Here is a 21,763-nt window from a genome sequence, read left to right as displayed (position 1 = left end):
AAAAAAAATCTCACAAGGACTCAGAGGCAAAAAATATACAATTCAGTTTTCACTGCAAAATAAAGGAGCTGTTACAGTGGAGGATTCCTGGACTGAATGTCAATATTATGACATAGTGTGAGTGTGTTTCGTGTTTGGTAATTGCAATCATTGTTGCTTTTGTTGTGGTCATCCATTTACAATGCTTGGTGCCAGTTTATTTATCTCTTGTAAAAATAAAATACAGTGTGTGTGTGTGTGTGAGTTGTGAAAAAAAATGGATGAATGGGTAAAGATGTGGTGTGTGTGTGTGTATATGTGTGTGTGTGTATATACACACACACACATATACACACACACACACACACATATACCCACAAAAAAAATGGAATATGACTCAGCCATTAAAAAGAGGAAATCTTGCCATTTGTGACATGGATGGACCTTGAAGGTACTATGCTAAGTGAAATAAGTCAGACAGAGAAAGACAAATACTGTATGATTTCATTTGTATGTGGAATGTAAAAACCAACCAAACAAAATAAATAAATGAGCAAATAAAAATAAACACTTTAAAAAAAAGACTGACTTCTGCTTTTCAAAATTCTATCCAGGAGTGCCTTTATTTTTTTTGGTAGAGGGTGGACAGTCTTCTCATTATCCTAAACCTGTTGTCATTTCTCCACAAATGAGAATGGATATCTATGTCTTATGAACACTTATTTTAAAATGTATAAATGAGGGATGAAATACAACATACTAGGGAAGGAAGGACAAAGACAGGAAGAGAGGAGGTGTCAGAGAAAACTAAGGTTATACCCTCACAATAGGATCACCATCCTCTTTATCTCTGAAAGTCTAAGTTATTATTCAACATCCAGCCCAGAATCTACTTTCTTTAGGAGGACTTTAAGGGTCAACCTAACTATAATCCTTCCCATATTATAACTCCTATACAACCCAGTTTTTTTTTTAAAACTGTTTACAGCTTTAATTTGCTTAGTAAACCACTCCTGGTTTACTAAGGGCTGGTTATCTAAAGATAATATTAAACTATCACAAACTATAAAATTGAGTCCTTTTTTTAAATTGAAGTATAGTTGATTTACAATATTGTGTTAGTTTCAGGTGTACAGCATAATGATTCAGAGTTTTTGCAGATTATATTCCATTATAGGTTATTACAAGGTATTAGGTATGATTCCTTCCTTGTGCTATATAGTAAATCCTTGTTGCGTATCTATTTTATGTATAGTAGTTTGTATATATGAATCCCATATATATTGAGTCCTTAATGCTTAAAGCAATTTAAAAATATATGTACCTTTTTTTCTTTATTTTTAAAATTAATTTTTATTGGAGTATAGTTGATTTACAATGTTGTGGTAGTTTCTATTGTACAGCAAAGTGAATCAGTTATACATATACATATATCCACTGTTTTTTAGATCCTATTCCCATATAGGTCATTACAGAGTACAACCTAGTTTTTAAGTAAGTACATTTAATCCTTACTTAAGAGATAACATTTAATATTTTCCAAACAGATCAACCCTTTGAGGCCTCAAAATTAAAACTTACAGTAATATTACACTTTAATTATCTCTTCAGGATCTATTTATATCTGAAGGAAACCATGATACTTTAAAAAGGAAATAAAAATCTCTTTTTTTCTAATGTCAGTGACCTCAGATTTTTTTTTGCTAAATGCACTGGTTTGAGAGGTAGAACACATAAGAATAAAGTACTGTCACTGCCCTCAAGCAAAGTGAGGCAGGATATGGTATTTGCTCTAAGAAAGGTGCAACGTGCTTTGAGAGTTCTATTGTGGCTAAGAGGGAGAGAGGAGGTTTTAAAGGGGGTCTGGCGTTACAGAGTGAGGCCTGAACCACCAAAGTGAGGAAAGTAAAATTCGAAGGGTTCAGATGTAAACACACCTTATTACTACCCTCTACTCATCTCATTATTATAAGACATTCTGACCATAATACAGAGGGAGATGCAAAAAGACACAGTTGGGCAGGGTAGGGGAAAGGAAGGATTCGGTTTGTAACATTATTTCCTGAGGAAAAATGAATGCAGAGTTGCTACTTTAAAAGTATACTATTCAGGGCTTCCCTGGTGGCGCAGTGGTTGGGAGTCCGCGGGTTCGTGCCCCGGTCCGGGAAGATTCCACATGCCGCGGAGCGGCTGGGCCCGTGAGCCATGGCCGCTGAGCCTGTGCGTCCGGAGCCTGTGCTCCACAACAGGAGAGGCCGCGGCAGTGAGAGGCCCGCATACCACAAAAAAAAAAAAAAAAAAAAAAAAAAGAAACAGGTAAAAAGTATATTATTCAACTCATTAGTAGGCTCTAATAGGAAAAAAAAAAGTAAAATAACAAGTGTAACAAGGATGTGGAGAAACTGGAATCCTTGTACATTGACTGTGGAAATGTAAAATGGTTCAGCTGCTGTGGAAGAGTCTGGTGGGTCTTCAAAAAGATAAACATAGAATTACTATATGATCCATCAATTCCACTGTAGGTATATACCCAAAAGAATTGAAAACAGGTACTCAAATAAATCCTTGAACATGAATGTTCACAGCGGCACTATTCACAATAACCAAAAAGTGGAAACAACCCAAATGTCCATCAATAGATGACTGGATAAACAAATCACGCTATATCCATACAATGGTATTATTCAGCCACAAAAAGCAATGAAGTACTGATACACGCTACAACATGGATGAACCTCGAAAACATCTTTCTAAGTGATGGAAGCCAGGCACAGAAAGTCACATACTGTATGACTCCATTTATACGAAATCTCCAGAAGAGGTAAATCCACAGAGACAGAACACAGATTGATGGTTGCCAGGGGCTGGGGGGAGGGGAAAATGGAGAGCAACTGCTTAATGGTTTCCTTTTGGGGTAATGAAAACATTTTAGAACTAGATACAAGTGGTGGTTGAAACACTGTGAATGTACTGCATGTCACAGAATTGTTCACTTTTAATGGTTAATTTTATGTTATATGTATTTCACCTCAATTAAACAAAACCAAAAACGAATCTGCAGCTGTAGGACAAATCTGACAGTACAAATCTTACTGCCGTGTCAGTTCCCTTGCCTATAGCAGCCAGTCTCATCTAACTAACTGGTCACTTACACTCCGCTACAGGCCAAGTAACAAGAGAGTTACTACCTCTAATGGAATTGTTTATGAAAATAAGAATAACAATTTCTTGAATGAGAGATTCTGGAACATGGGGTTTGTGAAAGCTATTTTTCATCACTAAGCAGCTATATTTTGTATAATATCTACTATATTATAATCTGTAATGAAAATCATATTATATACTACTACTTCAATTAAACGTATACAATAAAGAAAAAAGTATATTTTTCAGATTTTTGTCAGTAAATTTAAGGCAAAGTGAAATTTAACAACAGTTAAATTACAGATGTCCTATAGGAAATAAGGACAGTATCTGTGCCTGTCACTACCATTACCTTGATAAGTAGCACAAATTCCAAATGAAGTTCACAGAAAGTCAGGCAACCACTGGGCATAACTAACACAAATCACAGCTAAAAGATCTTCAAGGAAAAATTAGCTTCTACATGTGTGTGTGTGCACGCGCGTGTGTGTGTGCGTGTAGATGGTTTCTTCAAAGTGAGTCACCATAAAATGGGAAGAACCTGGGATAATGGAAATCCAGAATGAGCATCACTTATGGCTACAGAAAAATTCTATGTTACTACAAAACAAGATGCATAATCAGAACTGATGCTACAGATCATCCATGGGATGGATGATTATTACATATCTGCTAAAAACTTCCACTGCTATTGTATATTCTTCATCTCCTAAGAAATGGTATATGTTTGGGGACTTCCCTGGTGGTCCAGTGGTAAAGAATCCGCCTTCCAATGCAGGCGATGAGGGTTTGATTCTTGGTCGGGGAACAAAGATCCCCCAGGCCGCGGGGCAACTAAGCCTGCGTGCCACAACTACTAAGCTCACGTGCCTCAACTAGAGAGCCTGCGCTCCTCAACTAGAGAGAGAAAACCCACAGGCCACAACTAGAGAGAAGCCTGCGCATCGCAACGAAAGATCTGCGTGCCTCAACAAAGACCCCACGTGCCACAACTAAGACCCAATGCAGCCAAAGAAATTTAAAAAAAAAGAAAGAAAGAAATGGTATATGTTTTACTTTTCTGTTGTTTTTATGTAGATGACTGCACATGAGTGATGCATGATAAGATTTCTATAAATGGTTGATGTTTGTTGAATTAAGTTGATCAGGATGAAAGGTTCTATTTAAACAGATTTTTATTAGTTTTATTCTTAATTGTTGAAAAATGATTTGTGATCTACCAACTACTGAGATCAAGTCTTTTTCAAATAACTTAAACATGTTACATAACAGGAATACTCTGAGGACCAAGAAAACCAGAAGGAAAGTCCTTATTCTAAAATTCTAATATCATAGTAACAACGTTGTTTACAAAAATCTAGCAAACATTTGCTCTGTTCCATCTTTCACCTTCCTCATAATCTAGTCAAATGTTCCTTACTCATCTTTAAGATGTGAGCCAGGTAAATGGTGGCAGTTTCCTGCCTTCTTTGGAAACACAAAAATTCCCTGGAAAGCTGCAGGAAAACTCATTATCCTGATTTTATCTGATGTCAGCGTTCCTGGTTTGAATTATGACCCTTTGCTACCAATCCTTCTTACATTGTTTATTTATATGGATGAAGTATCTACTCCCAGACTTCTTTATTGCATTCTATTCCCTGGTTTCATTTTCCCAATATCACAAGGACATCCTTAATTGCCTCTGTTCTTAACCCTATCTAGAGTGCTTTCTTACCTTCCCTTCTACCTAAAAATTTATTATCTATATCCATTATCTATAACTTATCTTTAACTCCTTCACTCTCCCATTTCTCTACCTTAAAAAAAGGGTGGGGGGACCTCCAAGATAGCAGAGGAGTAAGACGTGGAGATCACCTTCCTCCCCACAAATACATCAAAAATACATCTACGTGTGGAACAACTCCTACAGAACACCTAGTGAACGCTGGCAGAAGAACTCAGCCTTCCTCAAAGGCAAGAAAATCCCCACGTACCTGGGTGGGGCAAAAGAAAAAAGAAAAAACAGAGACAAAAGAATAGGGACAGGACCTGCACCTCTGGGAGGGAGCAGTGAAGGAGGAAAAGTTTCCACACACTAGGAAGCCCATTAACTGGTGGAGATGGGGGGATGGGTGGGTGGCTTCGGAGCCACGGAGGAGAGCGCAGCAACAGGGGCGCAGAGGGCAAAGCAGAGAGATTCCCACAGAGGATCGGTGCCGACCAGCACTCACCAGCCTGAGAGGCTTGTCTGCTCACCCGCTAGGGCGGGTGGGGGGTGGGAGCTGAGGCTCGGGCTTCGGAGGTCGTATCCCAGGGAGAGGACTGGGGTTGGCTGCATGAACACAGCCTGCAGGGGGCTAGTGCGCCACAGCTAGCCGGGAGAGAGTCTGGGAAAAACTCTAGATCTGCCTAAGAGGCAAGAGACCATTGTTTCAGGGTGTCTGAGGAGAGGGCATTCCTTTCCTGTCTGCCCACAGAAGGAAGAACACCGCCTAAACGAGCTCCAGATATGGGCGCGAGCCGAGGCTATCAGCTCGGACACCAGAGATGGTCATGAAACGCTAATGCTGCTGCTGCAGCCACCAAGGAGCCTTTGTGCAAGCACAGGTCACTATCCACACCTCCCCTCCCGGGAGCCTGTGCAGCCCGCCACTGCCAGGGTCCCGTGATCTAGTGACAACCTCCCCAGGAGAACACACAGAGTGCCTCAGACTGCTGCAACGTCACGCTGGCCTCTGCTGCCTGAGGCTCACCCCTCACTCCAATCATAACTACCATACCCCTCTTCACCCCCCGCCCCCCCCATCCCCGCGGGAGTGAGGCAGAGCTCCCTAATCAGCCGCTGCTTTAACCCTGTCCTGTCTGGGTGAGGAAAGTAGCCTGAGGGCAACCTACACACAGAGGTGGGGCAAAAACCAAAGCTGAACCCCAGGAGCTGTGAAAACAAGGAAGAGAAAGGGAAATTTCTCCCAGCAGCCTCAGGAGCAGCAGGTTACATTCCCACAACCAACTTGATGTACCCTGCATCTGTGGAATACCTGAATAGACAAGGAATCATCCCCAAATTGAGGTGGTGTTCTTTGGGAGCAACTGTAGACTTTGGGTTTCCTGTCTGCGACTGACTTGTTTCTGATTTTTATGTTTATCTTAGCATAGTTTTTAGTGCTTGTTATCACTTGTGGATTTGTTTACTGGTTTGCTTGTTCTCTTCTTTTTTTTAAATTACTTAATTTTTTAAATTACTTTATTATTTTAATTATTATTTTTTCTTTCTTTTTTTCTCCCTTTTCCTCTGAGACGTGTGGCTGACAGGGTCTTGGTGCTCCGGCCTGGTGTTAGGCCTGAGCTTCTGAAGTGGGAGAGCCGAGTTCAGGACGTTGGACCACCAGAGACCTCCCAGCTCCACGTAATATCAATCAGCAAGAGCTCTTACAGAGATCTCTGTCTCAACGCTAAGACCCAGCACCACCCAACGGCCAGCAAGCTCCAGTGCTGGACGCCTCATACTAAACAACTAGCAATACAGGAACACAACCCCACCCATTAGCAGAGAGGCGGCCTAAAATCATACTAAGTTCACAGACACCCCAAAACACACCACCAAACGTGGCCCTGCACCCAAGAAAGAAAAGATCCAGCCCCACCCACCAGAACACAGGCACCAGTCCCCTCCACCAGGAAGCCTATACAAGCCACTGAACCAACCTTACCCACTGGGGGCAGATACCAAAAATAACTGGAACTATGACCCTGCAGCCTGTGAAAAGGAGATCCCAAACACAGGAAGTTAAGCAAAATGAGAAGACAAAGACATATGCAGATGAAGGAGCAAAGTAAAAACCCACCAGACCAAACAAATGAAGAGGAAATAGGCAGTATATCTGGAAAACAATTCAGAAGAATGATAGTAAAGATGATACAAAATCTTGGAAAGAGAACGGAGAAAATACAAGACATGTTTAACAAGGACCTAAAAGAACTAAAGAGCAAACAATGATGAACAACACAATAAATGAAATTAAAAATCTCTAGAAGGAATCAATAGTAGAGTAACTGAGGCAGAACAGATAAGTGACACGGAAGATAAAATAGTGGAAATAACTACTGCAGAGCAGAATAAAGAAAAAAGAATGGAAAGAATTGAGGACAGTCTTACAGACCTCTGGGACAACATTAAACACATCAACTTTTGAATTATCAGGGTCCCAGGAGAAGAAGAGAAAAAGGAAGGGACTGAAAAAATATTAGAAGAGATTATAGTTGACAACTTCCCTAATATAGGAAAGGAAACAGTCAAACAAGTCCAGGAAGCACAGAGAGTCCCATACAGGATAAATCCAAGGAGAAACACACCAAGACACATATTAATCAAGCTACCAAATATTAAATACAAAGAAAAAATATTAAAGGCAGCAAGGGAAAAGCAACAAATAATATACAAGGGAATCCCCATAAGGTTAACAGCTGATCTTTCAGCAGAAACTCTGCAAGCCAGAAGGGAGTGGTAAGGCATATGATGAAAGGGAAAAACCTACAACCAAGATTACTCTACCCAGCAAGGATCTCATTCAGATTTGATGGAGAAATTAAAACGTTTACAGACAAGCAAAAGCTAACAGAGTTCAGCACCACCAAACCGGCTTAACAACAAATGCTAAAGGAACTTCTCTAGGCAGGAAACACAAGAAAAGGAAAAGACCTACAAAAACAAACCCCAAACAATTAAGAAAATGGTAATAGGAACATACATATCGATAATTACCTTAAATGTATTAAATGCTCCAACCAAAAGACACAGACTGGCTGAATGGATATGAAAACAAGACCCATATATATGCTGTTCACAAGAGACCCACTTCAGACCTAGGGACATATACACACTGAAAGTGAAGGGATGGAAAAAGATATTCCATGCAAATGAAAATCAAAAGAAAGCTGGAGTAGCAATTCTCATATCAGACAAAATAGACTTTAAAATAAAGACTATAGAAGAGACAAAGAAGGACACTACATAATGATCAAGGGATCAATCCAAGAAGATATAACAATTGTAAACATTTATGCACTCAACATGGGAGCATCTCAATACATAAGGCAAATGCTAACAGCCATAAAAGGGGAAATCAACAGTAACACAATCATAGTAGGGGACTTCAACACCCCACTTTCACCAATGGACAGATCATCCAAAATGAAAATAAATAAGGAAATATAAGTTTTAAATGATACATTAAACAAGATGGACTTAATTAATATTTATAGGGCATTCCATCCAAAAACAACAGAACACACTTTCTTTTCAAGTGTTCATGGAACATTCTCCAGGATAGATTATATCTTGGGTCACAAACCAAGCCTTGGTAGATTTAAGAAAATTGAAATCGTATCAAGTATCTTTTCTGTCCACAATGTTATGAGACTAGATATCAACTACAGGAAAACATCTGTAAAAAATACAAACACATGGAGGCTAAACAATATACTACTAAATAACCAAGAGATCACTGAAGAAATCAAAGAGGAAATAAAAAATACCTGCAAACCAATGACAATGAAAGCACAACGACCCAAAACTTATGGGATACAGCAAAAGCAGTTCTAAGAGGGAAGTTTATAGCAATACAATCCTACCTCAATAAACAGGAAACATCTCCAAAAAACAACCTAACCTTACACCTAAAGCAATAGGAGAAAGAAGAACAAAAAAACCCCAAAGGTAGCAGAGGGAAAGAAATCATAAAGATAAGATCAGAAATAAATGAAGGAAACGACAGCAAAGATCAATAAAACTAAAAGCTGGTTATTTGAGAAGATAAACAAAATTGATAAACCATTAGCCACACTCATCAACAAAAAAAGGGAGAAGACTCAAATCAATAGAGTTAGAAGTGAAAAAGGAAAAGTAACAACTGATAATGCAGAAATACAAAGAATCATGAGAGATTACTACAAGAAACTATATGCCAACAAAATGGACAACCTGGAAGAAATGGCCAAATTCTTAGAAAAGCACAATCTTCCAAGACTGTACCAGGGAGAAATAGAAAATATAAACACGCCAATCACAAGCACTGAAACTGAAACTGTGATTTAAAATCTTCCAGCAAACAAAAGCCTAGGACCAGATGGCCTCACAGGTGAATTCTATCAAACATTTAGAGAAGAGCTAACACCTATCCTTCTCAAACTCTTCCAAAGTATAGTAGAGGGAGGAACACTCCCAAACTCATTCTACGAGGCCACCATCACCCTGATACCAAAACCAGAGAAAGATGTCACAAGAAAAGAAAACTACAGGCCAATATCACTGGTGAACATAGAGGCAAAAATCCTCAACAAAATAACTAAGAAACAGAATCCAACAGCACATTAAATGGATCATACACCATGATCAAGTGGAGTTTATCCCAGGAATGCAAGGATTCTTCAACATACGCAAGTCAATCAATGTGATACACCATATCAACAAATTGAAGGATAAAAACCATATGATCATCTCAATAGATGCAGAAAAAGCCTTTTGACAAAATTCAACACCCATTTATGATAAAAAACTCTCCAGAAAGTAGCCATAGAGGGAACTGACCTCAACATAATAAAGGCCATATATGACAAACCCACAGCCAACATCATTCTCAATGGTGAAAAACTGAAACCATTTGCTCTAAAATCAGGAACAAGACAAGTATGCCACTCTTGCCACTATTATTCAACATAGTTTTGAAAGTTTTAGCCACTGCAATCAGAGAACAAAAAGAAATAAAATGAGTCCAAATCGGAAAAGAATTAAAGCTGTCACTGTTTGCAGATGACATGATACTATATATGGAGAATCCTAACGATACCACCAGAAAACTACTAGAGCTAATCAAAGAATTTGGTAAAGTAGCTGGATACAAAATTAATGCACGGAAATCTCTTGCATTTGTATACACTAATGATGAAAAATCTGAATGAGAAACACTCCCATTTACCACTGCAACAAAAAGAATAAAATACCTAGGAATAAACCTACCTAAGGGGATAAAAGACCTGTGTGCAAAAAATGATAATACACCGATGAAAGAAATTAATGATGATATAAACCGATGGAGAGATATACCATATTCTTGGATTGGAAGAATCAACATTGTGAAATTGACTATACTACCCAAAGCAATCTACAGATTCAGTGCAGTCCCTATCAAACTACCAATGGCATTTTTCACAGCACTAGAACAAAAAATTTCACAATTTGTATGGAAACACAAAAGACCCCGAATAGCCAAAGCAGTCTTGAGAAAGAAAAACGGAGCTGGAGGAGTCAGGCTCCCTGACTTCAGACTATTTTACAAAGGTACAGTAATCAAGACAGTATGGTACTGGCACAAAAACAGAAAATATAGATCAATGGAACAGGACAGAAAGCCCAGAGATAAACCAATGCATATATGGTCACCTTATCTTTGATAAAGGAGGCAAGAATATACAATGGAGAAAAGACTGTCTCTTCAATAAGTGGTGCTGGGAAAACTGCAAGCTACATGGAAAAGAATGAAATTAGAACACTTCCTAACACCATACAGAGAAATAAACTCAAAATGGATTAAAGACCTAAATATAAGGCCAGACACTATAAAACTCTTAGAGGAAAACATAGGAAGAACACTCTTTGACGTAAATCACAGCAAGATCCCTTTTGACCCACCTCCTAGAGAAATGAAAATAAAAACAAAAATAAACAAATGGGACCTAATGAAACTTCAAAGCTTTTGCACAGCAAAGGAAACCATAAACAAGACCAAAAGACAACCCTCAGAATGGGAGAAAATATTTGCAAACGAAGCAACTGACAAAGGATTAATCTCCAAAATATACAAGCAGTTCATACATGGTCAATATAAAAGAAAACAAACAACCCAATTCAAAAATGGGCAGAAGATCTAAATAGACATTTCTCCAAAGAAGATATACAGATTGCCAACAAACACATGAAAGGATGCTCAACATCACTAATCATTAGAGAAATGCAAATCAAAACAACAATGAGGTATCACCTCACACCGGTGAGAATGGCCATCGTCAAAAAATCTACAGAGAGTAAATGCTGGAGAGGGTGTGGAGTAAAGGGAACCCTTTTGCACTGTTGGTAGGAATGTAAATTGATACAGCCGCAACGGAGAATCGTATGGAGGTTCCTTAAAAAACTAAAAATAGAACTACCATACGACCCAGCAATTCCAGTACTGGGCATATACCCTGGGAAAACCATAATTCAAAGAGTCATGTACCACAATGTTCACTGCAGCTCTATTTACAATAGCCAGGACATGGAAGCAACGTAAGTGCCCAACGACAGATCAATGTATAAAGAAGATGTGGCACATATATGCAGTGGAATATTACTCAGCCATAAAAAGAAATGAAATTGAGTTATTTGTATTGAGGTGGATGGACCTAGAGTCTGTCATACAGAGTGAAGTAACTCAGAAAGAGAAAAACAAATACTGTATGTTAACATTTATGTATGGAATCTAAACAAACAAAAAAATGGCTCTGCAAACCTAGGGGCAGGACAGGAATAAAGACGCAGACACAGAGAATAGACTTGAGGACACGGGGAGAGGGAAGGGTAAGATGGGAGGAAGTGAGAGAGAGGCATGGGCATATATACACTATCAAATGTAAAACAGATAGCTAGTGGGAAGCAGCCGCATAGCACAGGGAGATCAGCTCGGTGCTTTGTGACCACCTAGAGGGGTTGGATAGGGGCGGGGAGAGGGAGACGCAAGAGGGAGGGGATATGGGGATATATGTATATGTATAGCTGATTCACTTTGTTGTACAGGAGAAACTAACACAACATTGTAAAGCAATTATACTCCAATAAAGATGTTAAAAATTAAAAAAAAAAAAAAGAGTGGTCGTGGGGGAGAGGGTTTCTTCTACTCTAAGCTACTTCATTTACCAGTGCTCTGAAACCCAACACCTCCCTTCTCCTCAGGAACTTTGATTCCTGAATCATCCATCCTTTCTTTACCACTCCCCTCCTAGTAGTTTTCTCCTACCTTATAAACAGACTTGACCTCCTCTCCCATTCTTTCCTTCCTTTTATTCAATATATCATCATCATCACCATACTCATACTCATAGTAAATACTAATTATTGAGCACTTACTGAGTTACACATCTACTTGCTTTCAACATCAATTCTATGCAATGTATTATTATTTATTTCCATATTATAGCTAAGAAAACCATGGCACATAAGGAAATAATGTGCACAAGGTAACATAACTAGTAAGTGAAAGAACCAGGATCTGAATCCAGATGGTTTGGTTCCAGGGCCAAACTCTTAATCACTGTGCTACACAGCTTCTCACAGAGCTTCTAGTAAAAGAGTTGCCTACATTTATCTTTCCTTGCCTCAACTATTCACTTCTCTATCAACAGCAATTTTTTCCCCTGCCACTTACCTAAAGGTACTTTAGGTACCTAAAGTACCTAAAACCTTTTAAAAAGTCCCTAGTATACAGAACGGATAAACAACAAGGTACTATTGTATAGAACAGGGAACTATATTCAATATCCTGTAATAAACCATAATGAAAAAGAATATGAAAAAGAAATATATGCATAACTAAATCACTTTGTTGTACAGCAGAAATCAACACAACATTGTAAATCAACTATACTTCAGTAAGATAAAGTTTTTTAAAAGTCCCTAGTAACTACTAACTGTCAAATCCAAAGGTCACATTTTAAGCTTTCTATGTCTCCACCTCTTTGCAAGACTTGATTACAATGAATACTAACTCCATGAACTCTGCTGTCTGGTCCACTTCTTTTTTAAAAAAATATTTATTTATTTATTTGGTTGTGCCAGGTCTTAGTTGCGTCAGGCAGGCTCCCTCGTTGTGGCATGCAGGCTCCTTAGTTCTGGCATGTGAACTCTTAGTTGTGGCATGCATGTGGGATCTAGTTCCCAGACCAGGGATGGAAACCGGGCCCCCTGCATTGGGAGCGCAGAGTCTTAACCACTGTGGCACCAGGGAATTCCATGTTGGGTTCACATCTGATCTGCACGGTTGCTCTTTCTTAGACCACTTAAGCATTGCCCAAAGGAAATTTATGTGATGATGGAAATGTTTTATATATATGCTATCTAATGTGGTAGCCACTAACCACATGTGGCTACTGAGCACTAGAAGGGTGGCTAACTTGACTGAATTTTTAATTTAATTTTAATTTAAACAGCCAAATGCAGCCTGTGGCCATCGTACTGGACATCCTACTTCATGTGCTTCTCTTCCTCTGTCTGCCCTTTCTATGTTGTAGAAGAGTTTTACCCTTGGTCCTCTTCTCAGCTATTCCACTCTCTTCCCAGCAGTATCTCCCTGCTAAGTACTTTCACATCTATATAAGCAACCAGATTTCTTTCCTCAGGAACATATCTCTATCTTCAATTACTCACTTCTTCACCTGCAAGTACCATATGGCACCCAAATGCAACATCTTCAAAACTGAATGTATCACCTCATTGTCAAGTCTACTCCTAGCTCAGGCAGTCCCTACTCAGGTAATGATGCTACGTCTATCCCAGTCCCAAGCCAAATACAGGTATTCATTTTAGATTACTCCCTTTCTTGCTTGCTTTTTTTTTTACTCCCTCTCAATCTCCTCTCCTCCTCTCGCAAATGCTTATTAAATCTGACCCCTGGCTTCCACTGCCACTGCTCTAAGCCAGAATGCTATATAATGGATCTAACTGAAACAGTAATGGAGTCTAGTTTTTTGCTTCAAGCAAGATTAAAGTATAACATGGCTGGAAAAATCTTTTATACTTAGAAAAAAAGAACACAAAAAAGTGGCATGATAGGAAGCTAAACTGCTTTGTAGAGAATATTACTATCTCACAATCTGTGCCTAAAGCATCCTTTTAGAAACACATCTTATTAATATTCCAAATTCTATTGGTAATGAATAAAAATGAAATGGATACTACCTTTAAAACCTTAATTTTTGTTACTGGGTTATCACTTGGTGAAAAGATCAATTGCTCATTCACTCAGTTAACAAAAGTATAATCTTAATTCAAATGTCACTTAGTATTCTCATAAGCTCTGCAGTATACCCCAAAACAACAACAAAAAATTCCCCACATGCAGCAAAGGGCAGGGCCAGGGCAAGTTTCTCATTATGTAGTGGTCAGAATCTCTTAGAAGCCATGCACTTTAACTGACATCTACCAAACCAAACACTAGAGGAGAGCCATCTTTCCTATAAGTGTTTGACTTTTTGCTTCTAGACCACCAAGAACAGAGTAATATATCCTCCACCATGCTCCTGAGGCTCTAGAAGTGCTCCAGCCAATTTCAATGACCTGTGGAACTACCCACTATTTAAAACATCACTATGAAGGAGGACCAAGAAAAATCAGTATCGGTATTGGTGTTTCCACCCTGAGGCTTATAAGAGCACTTGGGCCAGTGCAGAATGAAGCCCACACAGTAAAATACGTAATACATTAAAAATAATAACAGTAATAAGAATATTAGTAATAACCCCTGGATAAACGTAAGTTCAAAAGAAAATGGCCCCGTGGAGTCTGAAATGTACAATTGCTATACTCTGTTTTGATGAGAACTTTATGTGAGGCCTGTTCCTCAGTGAATTTCTGAGGCTTCGACTGAAAATGCTGGTATTTCATCTGGAAACATTTTCCAAAACAAGCGCTGCTTCAAGACATCAAGCTTCTTCAATTATTATGAAAAATAGCAGATATATTCACTGGTGCCCTGGTCTTTTCAACATCCTTTGTCCTCATCTTGGAGAAAATGATGTTTGATCATGCTCTCTTAAGAATATAACTCCCTAATATTAGCCATGGCACTAATAAGTCCCACAGAACAGATGCATCATTGGTTGCTAAGAACTTCTGATAGTATTTTTGGAATGCCACTTCATAAATGTATATTAGGTTGCATTAACAAATTTCTTTGACTTTTTCAGTTGCCAAAAAGATCTTGATATTATTATCCTGGGGAAAAAAATCATTTGAATGAAAAATCTAGTGAACCAGGTCAGGACAGGAAGCCTTAGCTCCACCATAATTCAGGTTACAAAAAAGACTTACAGTTAATTGACCATAAACTCAGTGAATCAACAGGTTAAAACTGAGTCCTCTGAAAATTGAGTCCTTGTCTGGTTATAAGGTGAGTCAGTTGCTTTAAAATAAAACAACTTTAATATTTCAAAACAGTTAAATATTATCAGAAAAAATAACATTCTAGATTTTAAAAATTTAATCTGATGTCCTTTTTAACTTTATTAATTATAAAAAAATAATTATAATAAGCCAGTGGTAAGTTTTTAAAAATAACAATAATAAGCCAATGGTAACAGCACTGGCTACACTAAAGTCTGTAACACTAATTCTGAGGGTGACTAAATGATAAAGGATTTAGAAATCACATGGCATGATGGGAAAAATCTGAAGGTATTAGAAACCTTCAGTACAGCTTTATTCCTCCCATGTTAGCTTTACTGTTTCTTCATCCTAAACATACGCTGTCTACTACCATCACATTTAGATCCTACCCAGCTTCAAGGTCCAGTTTAAGTCCCACCTTCTTCAAAGCCTTCCCTCATCCTCCCAGCTAGAAATGATTTCTCCCTACACTGAATTCGCATAGACTCATGTCTATGAGACATTCTTATGAATATTCTTATGAATACTTGTTATGAATATTCTATTACATTTCCATACATGTAAGATAAATTTCCTGAGAACAAATTAATATTTTATTCAACTTTAGTGATCCTACCGAGTATAGTAGAGTGTCTTGCACAGTGGAGACAAAACAAAAGGAACAACATAGCTCAAAGGATAAGAGGATGGCTCTGCTCACTTTTATAGATATGTGTTTACAGATATGTGTGACTTTTGTCAAGGGACTAAAAACATCTAAGCCTCAATCCCTGATCTATAAAGAGAAAAAAATAATGCCTCATATGGTTGTTATAAGGATTAAATGAGACAATCTATGTAAGTGTTTAACACATCTAGTAAATACTTAATGAATGACAGCCACTATTATATTAAATTATTACTTTATAATGAATTGTAATATTTTATAATATATTACTTTATAATAAGTCACTTTATAATAAATGTCAAATAAATGAAGAAGACGTAGAATAGGGCAATGACTTCCAGAACAGCTTTCATTTTTAAAAGATGAGGAAAATCATTTTAATCTGTGTTACTGGTAAGGGCAGAATTCAAAAAAGTATAGATAACAGAGTTATACAACAACAGAATACGGTGCATTAAAAATTAACTGTTCCCTAACAATGGATGAGTCCAAGCACAGGGTAGATGACCATCTGTCAGGAATACTGATGAAAGAAGTCTGCCCTTTGATTAAAAAGTGAGCAAGCCTTTAAAATTTGTCTAATATGTTTTACAATAAAGAAAATGCTTTGGTTTTTCCTACCGATGTTTATAAAACTTTATACAGCGGCTTTACTTTTCCAATTGTCATCTATAATACAGTTGGTCAGATTTAATTTAGGATAAAGTACTGTGGCAGGCAGAACAGCCAACTCAAAGACATCCACATCTTAATCTCAGATGCTGTGAATAGTTACCTTACATGGTAAAAAAGATTCTGCAGATCGGATCAAGTCAAGGGTCCTGAGATGGGGGGAATTTATCCTCAATTATCTGGGTGGACCCAGTGTAATCACAAAATGGTCTTTATAAGAGAAAGAGGGAGGCAGGAGAGTCAGAGAAGATGTGATGATGGAAGCAGGGGTCAGAGAGAGAGAGAGAAAGAGACAGAGAGAGAGAGACAGAGAGGGGAAGACAGACAGACAGACAGGCATAAAGACACTTTACTTCTGGCTTTGAAGATGGAGGAAGAGGCCATAAACCAAGGAATGTAGGTAGCCTATAGAAGCTAGAAAAGGGAAGGAAATGAATTCTCTCCACAGAGCCTCCAGAAGGAATGCAGCCCTTCCAAACCCTAATTTTAGGACTTCTGAACTCCAGAGCTGTAAGATACTAAATTTGTGTTGTTTTACCTAGCAATTTCACTATTAGTTATATACCCCAAAGAACTGTGTGCCAATGTTCAATGCAGCATTAATTCACAATGGCTAAAAGGTGGAAACAACCCAAGTGTCTATAAACAGATGAATGGATAAACAAAATGTGGTACAAACATACAATGGAGTATTATTCATCTGTAGATTGTGTAACATAGATAAACTTGAAAATATGCTAAGCGAACTAAGTCAGACACAAAAGAACAAATGTTGTATGATTCCACTTAATATAAAGTATCTAGAATAGGCAAATTCAGAGACATAAGATACACATCTGTTTTCTTTAATTTGAGCTGACCCACAAGAAGCTTATTACTCCTTTTTATTTATTTTAATCAATTCCTTAAAGGTAACTATGTCAAAACTCATTCACTCTACTCATACCCCCAAATCCATTTCATTCAAAATCTTTGAGGTAGTATGAGATAATGAGAGGGAGGGGATATATGTATACATATAGCTGATTCGTTTCATTGTACAGCAGAAACTAAGACAATATTGTAAAGCAACTATGCTCCAATTAAAAAAAAGAAAAAAGAAAGAAAGGTAACGAAAGGCTCACAGTCTTTGCAATCACAAATTACTAAACAGTTCTGAATTTATTTCCCTTATCTATAAAATAGGCATAATACTATTTACCTTATAAGAGTATTTTAACAATTATGAAGTGTATATAATAAAGCAGCTAGCCGTGCACATACAGTAAGAACTCAACAAATGGTAACTGCTGCTATTATTATTACTATTATCTTTGCCTTCTCCTCCGATGACAGCCTCAACTACTTAAAAGAGAAATAAGAAAAACGGAACAATCTGACATGAATTATTCCTCATTTTCCTTCCCCTTTCCACCTCAATTTTCTGTCATTGTTTGATCTTAGCTTCTTCTCCCCAATATAAAAAAAGGGTATATCCTTTTCCATTTTCAAAGTTAACCCTCCATTCTGTACTTTTGATCCTAACTCCTTCCCCTACCTCAGTTCCGTCAGTTGTTTTTCTTTAATTCCTTTCTCTCTGGTGGTTCCTTCCACCTGGCCTATGAACATACTCAAATTTCCTCAAAGAAATACCACTATGGTACTTTCCTATACCTCTTCTTGAATAACCTTCTCTTGAATTACCCTGAATCCGTCACCTGCGTATCTGTCTCATCTCTAATGGATTGCTAACTCTTCAAAGACTGAGGGTATCTCATTTATTTGCATTAACATCTTTTAATAACACCAAGTATAGTATTTTACATATAGGACAGGCACAGACTTAAATAAATGAATAAACCTAAGCAACAGATTTTCTGTGAACATATAAGGGCTCTTTGACAAAAGCGCATTGTCAGATTTAGCTGCTCAACCTAAATAAATCACTCTGGTTGGAGAAAGGCAAAGAAGTAACGTAACAAATACAATCTTAACTTTATAATACCATTCTCTTAAAATGTCACAAAATCAAAAATTATTTTTTCCTGAAATGTTTAAAATTGTAGTCTACACGAAAGTATTCTGAATCCAGAAAATGTGAAACTTTGGTTTTATTATAATGCTAGTGTTCTTTCCATTGAAAAGTTTTGTTATTCATAAACCAACAAAAACTAAGAACCCATATATTCTTTACAGTTAAGCAATCTGCAGGTTTGTTAGTTATATTTTAAAATAAAAATACATTTATAAGCAAGTAATTATCTGAATAAACTGTAATTTTATTTTATTATTTTTTATTTTTTGACTGCACTGAACGGCATGTGGGATCTTAGTTCCCCAACCAGGGATTGAACCCTCGCCCCCTGCAGTGGTAGCGCATAGTCTTAACCACTGGACCACCAGGGAAGTCCCAGTAGACTGTAATTTTACATCTAATGTATCAGACATGATACTTAGTATGCAAACTGGAACTCAAATGTATTTTTATGTTCCTAAGCTAACCAACTGACATCAGTGGGAAATGCTAAGAACACAATGACAGACCCTTAACATTTGAGAAACTAGACATTCAAGGTTATCCTCAAGTGAATGTAAAAGGCCATAATATGGAAGTAATGTGTAATTTTATAAAGGCAACAAATGCTTCAGTCAACATACAGAAAGTGAGTCACCACGCTCCAGAGTTAGGATGGCTGGTCATCTCATGTTTGATCCAATTTCTCTTATTTCATTAGCAGTAATTCTTGTGAAAAAGGAATAAAGATTTTCCCTATTTGTAAAATCAACTACCACTGCTGCTGGTGGAAATAAAAACGTCTAAGAAAGCACTAGTTTTCAGCCACAAAATCAGAGTCTTAGAGACATTAAAAAGTAAAATATCTAAATTCATAGTGCTTAGCTCTATGGTGAATGAGTCTGCCATGCAATCCATATTAAAACAGGGCAAGAAATTCATGGGACTGTTTCAGCAAGTGTTCCAGCTAGAATTTATCTTACATAGCTCTATAAATGGTTTTAGACCCAAATATATATATATGCAAAGCTTTGCTTAAATTTTCAGTTTTATTTTATTACAGTTCATGGGAGAAACCATGTGCAGGGTGTAAATCCTAATCCTGCCTTTATTTCCCGGCTGGTTTTGTGCCTCAATTTCCTATTCCTTGAAATAATACCTAACTTGCAGGGCTGCCATAAGAACTCAAAACTCAGGTAATGCATACAGTGCTTAAGGTTTTTAAAAACATGTCATCAGGGTTTTATTAAATGTGGTGCTCAATAAATGATAGCTACTGAAACTTCTATTATAGTAATGGATTCCCAAGGAATCCAATATAGTGTTTTTTCAGTGTTCTCCAATCATTCTGAGTCTGTTTCTCTTCCCTTAGAAATACATGCCTCTTCTTTGAATCTGAATCCTTTAGGCATGGGTGTCCTGCTCACTCTCTTCTAGCGTCTTAATGGGATCAACTGCCCTATTTCTCTCTGCAAACAAGTCCCACACCTAAGCTAGATGGCCACAATACTGGCAGAGGGACTGCGGCTACAAAAAAATGCAAGGCGGAGCCCAAACAGGGGACAGAAAGGAGACTGGCTGACACTTCAGACAGAACAGAATGCTGCCCCTCCCCTTCGCGGGATGTATTTACAGCAGCCTACCTGGCTAGCCTCAGTTGGAGTAACTTGAGAGACATGTTAAATACAGCAGGAAGCCCCACTGCTCAGTTTCACATAAAGAGGCAGGTATGCTTTAAAGATTAAAAGATTAACAAGTACCTCCAGGTACCAAAAAATTTTAAACGAAAGATATGTAGGCAGGAAGCTGCTGCATTGGTTCAACTCATTTACTTCAAATTAAAAGGTGTTATGGCCAGTAGGGGTGGAAAACAAAGACAGTCTCCAAGAGTGACTCTCATTTTTACTATCTCTCATGGTTAGGCATTTTAAAAATCACGAGTCAAAGAGGCAACGCTCTCTGCTAGTAAAAACCTAGTGAAACTATTACTTTCTGGGTATCCCTGCCCATAATTCCCTTCTTAAATGGTTGATAAAGATACATAGTTAAATGTCGAGTATGGGCTGTGGAGACAATCTATCCTTTACAGACTCACCTTCCTCCCATGGGGGCCTCAGTTTCCTCATTTTTATGGTATTAATTTTCTCTTGATACAGGGTTTAATCAAGTGTAAATTTTTTTTAAAAAAATTATGAAATAAAAGGATGTATTAGAAACAGGTGTGTGTTTTTATCTACTCACAATACCATTACTTCAATACAATTTATACTGAATGTGGATAAGATTTCCCATTTTGATTAACACCTATAACAAGAGCAACTTTTTTGTTATAGCCATTCAACTTTTTGAATGGCTGTGTAGCTGGCACCATGCTTAACACATTTCCTTTAATACTCACAATGACTTATGAAATTTATTATCCCCATTTTATAGGTGAACAAATTAAGTCCTTTTCAAAAAGACTGGGGAAACTGCCTGAAGTCACACAGCTTAGTAAGTGGCTAGTAAGTCATTCCCAGAACTAACGGACCCAAAGGACTTGTCTCTCAACTACTCTGTAGTTTCTCTGATATATGGCAGCAAAAGATGAAACAATCTGCAGAAGTTAGATAATCTTAAGTCAATACAATCCCAGTTCCTGTAAATATTAGCTAATATTTGACAACTCAATACTCAAATTGGTCTTTATTCACCGAATACAAGTCACAGTTAAATGGTAAGTTTCTTCTTTTAGCTCTATTACATCTAATTAAAAAGCTGGATCTGAGAACGATCTTGTACCTGTGTTGCCATCTCCACTCTCCATAGATGGTTTACTGGTTTCTGACGGATTGTTCATTCTTGAGTCTGCAATAAATCAGAAGAGAATAGGTTTTGAAAATATTGGGGATGTGGTTAGGGAGGCAAAATTGTGGCAAAGGAAAAGGTCAAGAATATTGACTATTGTTACAGTCCTACAGTTCAAGGAGAGATGGTATCAACATTAAAACATTGCAAACTATAACAAAATTTTATCTGAAAGAAATTCAGGATTCCCTTAACTCTGAAGTGATCCACAAATAAATTGTCTTTCTAAAGAACCTTAAGATTCTGCCAAGAGAAATAACAGAAATATAACCTGCAAAAAAATTATAAT

At 37.7% G+C, this 21,763-nt stretch overlaps 1 protein-coding gene across 8 annotated transcripts in view; it reads right to left on the bottom strand.

Moving 5' to 3' along the window:
- The window catches only part of POU2F1 (POU class 2 homeobox 1), a 107,367-nt gene that overhangs the window by 70,295 nt on the left and 15,309 nt on the right, over positions 1–21,763 (bottom strand). For all 8 annotated transcript variants that reach the window (XR_003002913.1, XM_024742453.1, XM_024742452.1 and 5 more), the window contains exon 2: positions 21,409–21,474. Coding sequence is in view for 7 of the 8 variants with exons in the window: in XM_024742457.1 (XP_024598225.1) it covers positions 21,409–21,474 (66 nt within the window). In the remaining variant the exon portion in view is untranslated. The remainder of the gene's footprint in view (positions 1–21,408; positions 21,475–21,763) is intronic.

Source organism: Neophocaena asiaeorientalis, unplaced genomic scaffold (genome assembly GCF_003031525.2).
Source record: "Neophocaena asiaeorientalis asiaeorientalis breed wild unplaced genomic scaffold, Neophocaena_asiaeorientalis_V1.1 scaffold99, whole genome shotgun sequence".
NCBI lineage: Eukaryota > Metazoa > Chordata > Mammalia > Artiodactyla > Phocoenidae > Neophocaena > Neophocaena asiaeorientalis.
Note: the sequence above shows the minus strand (reverse complement) of the source record. Positions and strands in the feature narration are given on the sequence as shown.